Genomic DNA, 8,713 nt, shown 5'->3' with positions numbered 1-8,713 from the left:
GACCACAAAGATTACTTAAGTTTTGTAAGAAATTAGATTCAGTTATTGAGTCCCTACCATGTATAAATCCTTCTGCCCAGGTAGGACATGCAAAAATCTAGCAGTAATTTAAAGACACATATACAAGAGGCTAAAAAAAAAATGAAGAGGGGGAGAGATAAGTTCATTGCTTTATGGATTTTTAAAGCTTGCATATTTTTCTTATTGATTTAAAATTTTATTTTCATTTTTATTTGAAAGGCAGAGAGACGGTGAGAGAGCCCCTGGTTCACTCCCCAAATGCCACAACGGTTGATAATGGGAAAGGCCAAAATCAGCAGCCTAGAACTCAATTAGGTATCCCATATGAGTGGCAGGGACCCATCATCTGCTGCCTCCCAGGATGTGAATTAGCAGGAAGCTGGATTGGAAGCAGAGTAGCTGGGACTTGAGCCATGTGCTCTGACATGGGATGCTGGTATTCAGAGTGACATCACAGCCACTGCACCAAACATCAGCCTCCTTTTTGAGAATTTTTACTTAACATTTTTATTTGAAAGGCAAAGAAACAGGCAGAGACAGAAAAAGAAAGAGAGGTCTTTTTTTCTACTGCCTCAACTCCCCAAATGCTTACAACAGCCAGGGCTAGGCTAGGCTGTTGTGAGCAACATGGGTGGCAGGGACCCAAGTCTGTTTCCAAATAGGTCAAATTCATAGATTTAGGAGGTTAGGACTTTAACCTATTTTTAGGGGGACACATTTCAATCCATAACATTGTGGAAAAGTATTTCTATGACTTATTCATGGGGAAGGATCTTCCTTTAGAGATCACTTCTTTGGGCTTTGAATAAGGTATTGTGGTTAAAGTTGTACATAGTATTTTGACATTTTTCTTTTATCCTCCCACTGGTAGAGGTATTCTGTATTTTTTCAGGTGTCATGTTTAGAAAATAAAATAAACTAAGGCTTCCAATTTCTTCTGAATCCTAGACTGAAAATAGGTTATGAAGTATACAGAGATTTATTTTTATTCTAGCATTTAATAATATGCTTATAGCATTGTTGAATACCAAGGATATTTGTTATTTATATTTAAAGATGCAAGTAATTTAAATTTATCCTTTTTCTTATAAACTGAAACTTCTTTGAGAACAAATTTTTATTAAAAACTAATTAAACTTTTCCCTTTTTCTTCTCTTTAGGAAATAGCACACTCCCAGATAAAACAGGAGGCTGTATTGCTGCATGAAAAACTTTATGAGTTGGAATCCCATCGAGATCAAATGATTGCAGAAGATAAGAATATGGGTTCACCAATGGAAGAGAGAGAGAGATTACTTAAGCAGGTAGGAAAAACAGACATACTTATTTGTCAGATTTTGGCTCATGTATTGATTTGTTTTATTTAAGGAATATGAATTAAACAAAAAGCCAATAACTTTGTTGTCTTAAAAAAATTGCAAAAGTGTCCTTATCTAAATGAATATGAAATACTTGATTAAGAAAATTTAGATAAGTTATTTTCCTAATAAGCTAGTTTTGGGGTTAAATCTGATTTTATGTGGTCTTTATATTTTATGACCATTTTTTCATGTTTTAGAAACTTATTAGGAAAATGTGAAACTCTTTCATCATTAAATCTTTAGGTCATCTTTTTAAGGACATGTTCCATTACTTGTTTTTTTGGCTTCGTATTCAGAAAATGAAGTGTCTCAAGGCTAAAAATGATTTCTGATACTTATTGTTAGTGCCTTGATGAAGGAAATGGAATTAAAGTGTCCTATGTAATTATAATGTTCACAAAGTTGTATCATATATATATATGTATATGTATATATATATATTCACTAGCTTTCTTACTATCCTCAGACTGGCTTCAGTTTAGCTCTAAGTTATAAATAGCATTTTTGTTTATTCTGAAACACACTGACTGTTTGATGTTAAGGAGAACTACGTATATATTTTGGTACAACTTCAATCAGGAACTCCTTTGTACTCTTATATTTAACCCACGAGTATGAAACAACTTTAGTGATCAATTCAGGGACTATTTAAGTATTAGAATGATTCCAGAAAGTTTTTAAAATCTGAAACCTCTGAACTCTTGGAAAGGAAGGAGAGAGGGATTGTAGGTAGAATTGCCAAATAAAACATACTTTGGCTAGTAAAATTTTAGGTAGGCAATGAATAATACTTTAGTAAAAACATATATGTAAGAATGGCAAGGATATTCCAATATTATATAGTATATATGTAATTAAAAGTTACTCACATGTGAAATTCAGATTTAACTGGGCTTGCTAACTGTCAACTCTACCTTGAAAAGGTAGAGGGAGGTGTCTCAGAAATTGTAGTGCCAGGGCCAGCACTGTGGCATAGCAGGTAAGCCACTGCCTACAGTGCTGGCATCCTATATGGGTGCCAGTTCAGGTCCTGGCTGCTCCACTTCCGATACAGCTCTCTGGAAAAAAAACAAACTGTGGCCTGGGAAAGCAGTAGAAGATGGCCCAAGTCCTTGTTCCCCTGCACCCTCGTGGGAGACCTGGATGAAGCTCCTGACTCCTGGCTTTGGATCGATGCAGGTCCGGCCATTGTGGCCAGTTTGGGAGTGAACCAGTAGATGCAAGACTCTCTCTCTCTGCCTCTCCTTCTCTCTCTGAGTAACTCTGATTTTCAAAAAAATAAATAAATCTTTAAAAAGAAAAATAAGAAATTGTAGATACCTATTAACATCCAGATTTGAAGATGTGTTAACTTGTTATGTTGTGGAGAGATATGGATAAATCTGTTATTAATTATTCTTTCTTTAAAAACGGAGGAAAGAATCTGAATAGTTTCTTAGTAATGTACCTTTAATTTCAAAGGTGGAATTCTAAGAAATGGGTTTCAATAAAGAGATGAGATTTGATGTTTTAGTACAACATACTCTAGAAGGAAATTCTCTTCAAGATAGTCTAATAATGGTTATTCTTTTTTCCTTAAAATTTTTATTTAAATTTAAAAAAACAATTATTTTTTTGAAAGAGTTATAGAGAAGGAGAGGCAGAGGCAGAGATAGAGATCTCCCATCCACTGGTTCACTCCTCAAATTTCCACGAAGGCCAAAGGTGGGCCAGGTCAAAGCCAGGAGCCAGGAGCTTCATCTGGGTCTCCCATGTGGGTGCAGGGCACCAGGCACTTGGGCCATCCTCTGCTGCTTTTCCAGGTGCGTTAGCAGGGAGCTGGATCAGAAATGAAGCAATGGGGACTTGAACTGGTACCCCACATGGGATGTGGGCACTGCAGACAGCAGCTTTACCCACTGTGCCACAGCGCTGGCCCCATAATGGTTATTCTTCAAATACTATTTTCTTTTTATGTTTTTATAGGTTAAAGAAGATAATCAGGAAATAGCCAGCATGGAGAGACAGTAAGTACCTTCATACTATGACATTTTGCATCCATTTCTCATCTTTTAAATTATATTCTAAAACTATAAGTGTACATACTGTTACAGTTTTACTTTCTGTGGTTTGCATTGATAATATTGATGTAGCATTTAATATATATTTAATATACCTTAAATATTTCTCTGAGTATTTAATTAAGAGCCAATGCATAGTACAATTGATTTTTTTAAACAACTTAAGATAATTATACCATATAATTCATGTTTTAAGTTGTAATGCAGAGGTTTTTAGTGTATTCAGAAATATATAACTATCACCTCCATCAATTGTACAACAGTTCATTTAAAAAAACAAAAAACATAAAACCCAATAACCTATAACCATCCATCCTCACTCCTCTCCCAGCTCAGTCTACTTTATATCTCTGTAGGTTTCTTTATTCTGGACATTTCATATAAATAGAATCATAGAATGAATGTAGTTTCTTATATGTTTGGATCTTTTTGCTTAGCATAATGTTTTCAAGTCATCTGTATAGTAGCATGTATTAATGTTTCATTTCTTTTTATTGTCAAAGAATATTACATTGTACAGACCATATTTTATTTATTCATTCATCACGTGGTGGACATTTCTGTTGTTTCCCATATTTTGGCTGTTAAGGATCTTGCTGCTATGAACATCTGTGTACAAATTTTTGTCTCGATATAGCTTTTTGCTGCCTTTGTGTATATACCTAGGAATGGAACTGCTGGCTCATGTGGTAACCCTATGTTTAACTATTTGAGGAATTGCCAGACTCTTTTGCAAAGCAGCAGTACCATTTTACACTTCTACCAGCAAGATGTTAGGATTCCAGTTTCTCCACTTCCTCACTTGTACTCATTATTATCTTTTTATTAAAGCCATCCTGATGAGCATTTGGTGTTACTCTTGTTAGTTTTGATTCTTGTTTCCCTGAGGCTGATGATGTTGAGCTTCTTTTCATGTGCTTATTGGTCATATATATGTATATCTCCTTTGCAGAAATGTTTATTCAGGTCATTTGCTTTCTAAAGTAGGCTTCTTTTATTATTGACCTGTAAAAGTCCTTTACATATTATAGATACGATTCCTTTATCAGATGTATGATTCGTAAAAAATTTCAAAGTGGTTCAAAATCACTTGACCATAGACATTCAAGCTTATTTCTGGACTCCTGATTCTAGTCCATGGATATATAAATTTATTTTTATGCCAGTGTTGTATTATCTTGATTATTATAGCTTTGTAATAAGTATAACTGCTTTGTGTTAATATTTTAACCTGTATAATCTTCTAGTCAGATTTTTTTTTCTTTTCCCTTTCTTTCTAATTTTTGATTCTAATTATATAAGCCTACTAAAAGAAAATTTCTAAGGACTTTTCATTTTCATATTGCAAATCAGACTCAGAAGAAGGTGGGACATGGTCTGTTGTTAAAGTTGGGCAATCTGATGTTCCCATAATACACTTGTATTCCAAATATGTATTATGCAGAAAGATCTAGAAAAGATTTTTTTCTCTAAATTTGTAGTGTTGTCCTCAGCATAGGGCATATTATTTCTTTTTTTTTTTTTTAACTTTTATTTAATGAATATAAATTTCCAAAGTACAGCTTATGGATTACAATGGCTCCCCCCCCCCAATAACTTCCCTCCCACCCCCAACCCTCCCCTTTCCCGCTCCCTCTCCCCTTCCATTTGCATCAAGATTCATTTTCAATTCTCTTTATATACAGAAGATCAGTCTAGTATATATTAAGTAAAGATTTCAACAGTTTGCACCCACACAGAAACACAAAGTGAAACATACTGTTGGAGTACTAGTTATAGCATTAAATCACAATGTACAGCACATTAAGGACAGAGATCCCACATGAGGAGCAAGTGCATAGTGACTCCTGTTGTTGACCCAACAAATTGACACTCTAGTTTATGGCGCCAGTAACCACCCTAGGCTGTCGTCATGAGTTGCCACGTCTATGGAAGCCTTTTGAGTTCACCGACTCTGATCATATTTAGACAAGGTCATAGTCAATGTGGAAGTTTCTCCTCCCTTCAGAGAAAGGCACCTCCCTCTTTTGTTGTTGTTTTTTTTTTTTTTTTTTTTAAGGGAAAGGGTTTATTGGGAACACCCAACAGACCGGAAAGCTGATTCCAGCCAAGACTGGGAGAAAAGTCACTCATCTTTTGTAGGTAGAGGGGTTTGTCTGTAGAGAAATTTTGAACAATTATACAGCATTAAGTGGGGAAGAGGACCATCAGTACACACAGGTTGGGAGTAGAGCCATTGGTGGTAGAGTAGAGGTTATGATTACAAAGAAATGAGGCCCAAGTGCGCTAGACAGGGTCTAGAACAAAGGACAGAGTCATGATTAGAGGAGCTAAGAAAGGTGCTGTCTAAGCTACAATTAAGTTTTCTGATTGAGAGGCAAATAGAACCTGACAGGAGGGGCTTGAAAATAATCTGTTGGGCTTTAGGCCTTGTAAGTTAAGAGAGGGCATATTATTTCTACATGTTGTTTATGTGTCTTTTAAAAGATGTCCTAAAATCATCGTTAGGAGTTTCTACATTATCTTCTTAATTTATTAAATAATATTTTCAACAGGTTAACAGATATAAAAGACAAAATAAATCAGTTTAATGAAGAAATTAGACAACTTGATATGGATTTAGAGGAACACCAAGGTAACATTTCTGGTATTTTTTTAATCTAGATTAATAGATACATAGAAGTACTGGTGCAATATTAACGTGAGTCTCATTGACTATTTAACTATCTGATGTTTCTTATGTAATTCTTTATTTTATTATTAAATTTTACTAAAATATGTATTATTACCAAATTTTCATTACTACAAAAGTATTACAAAATTAGTATTATTACAAAACACTAAGAATTTATTTGTTTTTTTTAAAAAAGGAAGTTAGATGATTTAAAGTTGTCACAGATTCGTTAGTTCCTCAATACCATCAGCTACTTATTAACTGGTAGTTGGTAGAGTTGGAGAGAATAAGGATCAAGTCACAAAACTCACAAATAATCCTGAAATAATTACCCCCTCCCGGGGAGGCCCAGTAATGAGATGGGAAACACTGACTAATCTATTAATCCTGATGATCTGTCCTACTCTCTGCAAGAGAGAGATTTGAAGAACCAGTATAGGGACCAGAACACCTGAGAAAGCTTGGGGTCTGAGCAAATAGAAGTTTTGAGGTGGGGTTTGGAGAGATATGGTGTTATGTATATTTGATGGAGGAGACTGGTCATTAAAGTTGCCTACCTAGTTCTTCCCTCATAAATGAAGAAATACAGATTTCCTTACAGCACTTTAATCATAGTTCAACTGCCAACCAATTAATATACTTTGTATATCAATAATTGACGGTATGTTCTTTTGCATTAGTTATGATATAACAGTATATGTGTATGTGTCTATTCTGGTTAAAGAAATATTCATAGAAGGGGAAAAGAGTGATCTATGTCTAGGTTAATTTTTGCTTCAATTTTATGATTTTTTGTTGATTTTATTTATACTTTTTTTTTATTTTTGAATTATATTGTTACCTATTACGGATTGATTTCTTATCTGGGTTGGACACTGAGTAAATTCCTTAACTTCTTTGAGCCTCAATATATATAAAAAGGATTAATGAAGTTTCAGAGGGTTTTTGTAAAGCTTACAAAGTGTCATTTTTGTTTTTTTATCCATTATCTTTTTGTATTAATGTAGAAAAAGATAATATATAATGATATGTAGTAATGGGAAAAACAATTTTATATGTAAGTATATGATATATAAATATGTGTAAATGTATGTGTATATATCCATATATACATTAGTTTTTATGTACACATGTATGTATTTCTTTTTAATTCTGCTATACTGTGATCATCATAGATTATTGGTATACCATCACAGGGGGTTTTTGTTAGAAGGTTACTTGTTAGAAGGTTACTTGTTAGTTCAGGACCTCATTATTTCTTGCCTGAACTATTGGAGTAGCCTCCTAACTGGTCTCCCCACCTCCAGTCTTGCCCCCTCTCAGATTCTTCCACCATAATGCTGACAGAGTGTCTTGTGTAAATGTGATTCTATGTTATTCTGCTTAACTTTGGCTCCCCATGATATATATATATATATGTGATATATATATATAAAGTCAAAAATTTTTTTGCATGTCATACTAGTACCTCTATAATGTGGCCTCTGCATGATTAGCTTCCCCTGCCCACCCTTATCATCTTTATCCATATAGTCTAATTATCTAGTTGTGATACGCCACATCTCACCCTCTTTTTCATATGACAAATTGTTTGCCCCAACATTTTGCTCCTACTACTTGTTCCTTTTCTTGCATGTTTCTTCCCCTCTTGCTTTCCTGATTAAAATTCTCTTCCTTTGAAAATCTAACTTAGGTACTCTCTTACCTACCAAAACTAAGTTCTTTCCTGACTTGTTTCTGGGCTTGGCTAAGTGAGTGGCCCTCCCTCCCTCAATATAATCAGAGCATGTTGTGCATGAAAATATTACTACATCGACCACATCGTGTTAAAGTTATCTGCTTATGTGTTTGTCTTCCCTCTTAGGGTGTAAGTCCTCAAGGACAAGGGCTGTGTCTAACTAACTTTGGTAATCTCTTTTTATCAACAAAAGTACCTGGGAAAGTAAGCAATAAAAATTGAAAGATTATCTAAGCAATTCATATTTCAGCAGGAAAAGAACTGTAAAGTGAACTGAGGGTGAAAACTGGATTCTAGCCACTTTGGGCCCTGTGGTTTTAGGATATAGTTGTGCACTCTTCCTCAGATACAGCTCAACTAGAAAGGTTTCTTTTGCTTCCCAGAGGATTCCTACTTTGAATTCATGTTTTCCAGTAAAGTACATGCTTATTTATATCTGCATTCTCAGCAAGTGCTTGTCTTAACATTGTGGATAATTCATTCCTTAGGATAATTGAATGATTTTGCCTACTAGTTCATACTTCTCTCTGCCCCCAGCCTTATTTCCCTCTTTGGCCTATTTTATTCATTAAATTCTACCTAGCTTCTTCCATTAACAGCCATAATGTATAATCAACCCTGTAGGGATTCTGATTAAGCTTGCACATAAACCGTAAATCATGTTTCTGCATGTCTGACCCTCTTTTTTTAATTTTTACTTATTTATTTTTATTTACTCGAGAGCCAGAAAGAGATGGATTGATTGATTGATTAATTGATTGATTTTTCCATGTATTGGTTCACCCCCAAATGCCCACATTAGCCAGGGCTGGATCAGGTTGAAGGTAGGAACCTGGAACTCAACCTGGATTTCTTACAT

At 34.7% G+C, this 8,713-nt stretch overlaps 1 protein-coding gene across 2 annotated transcripts in view; it reads left to right on the top strand.

The window, feature by feature from the left end:
* The window catches only part of IFT74 (intraflagellar transport 74), a 154,929-nt gene that overhangs the window by 38,246 nt on the left and 107,970 nt on the right, over positions 1-8,713 (top strand). For both annotated transcript variants that reach the window (XM_062208123.1, XM_062208124.1), the window contains exons 11-13: positions 1,182-1,325; positions 3,348-3,388; positions 5,998-6,077. In XM_062208123.1, coding sequence (XP_062064107.1) covers positions 1,182-1,325; positions 3,348-3,388; positions 5,998-6,077 — 265 coding nt within the window. The remainder of the gene's footprint in view (positions 1-1,181; positions 1,326-3,347; positions 3,389-5,997; positions 6,078-8,713) is intronic.

This window comes from Lepus europaeus, chromosome 12 (assembly GCF_033115175.1).
Source record: "Lepus europaeus isolate LE1 chromosome 12, mLepTim1.pri, whole genome shotgun sequence".
NCBI lineage: Eukaryota > Metazoa > Chordata > Mammalia > Lagomorpha > Leporidae > Lepus > Lepus europaeus.
Note: the sequence above shows the minus strand (reverse complement) of the source record. Positions and strands in the feature narration are given on the sequence as shown.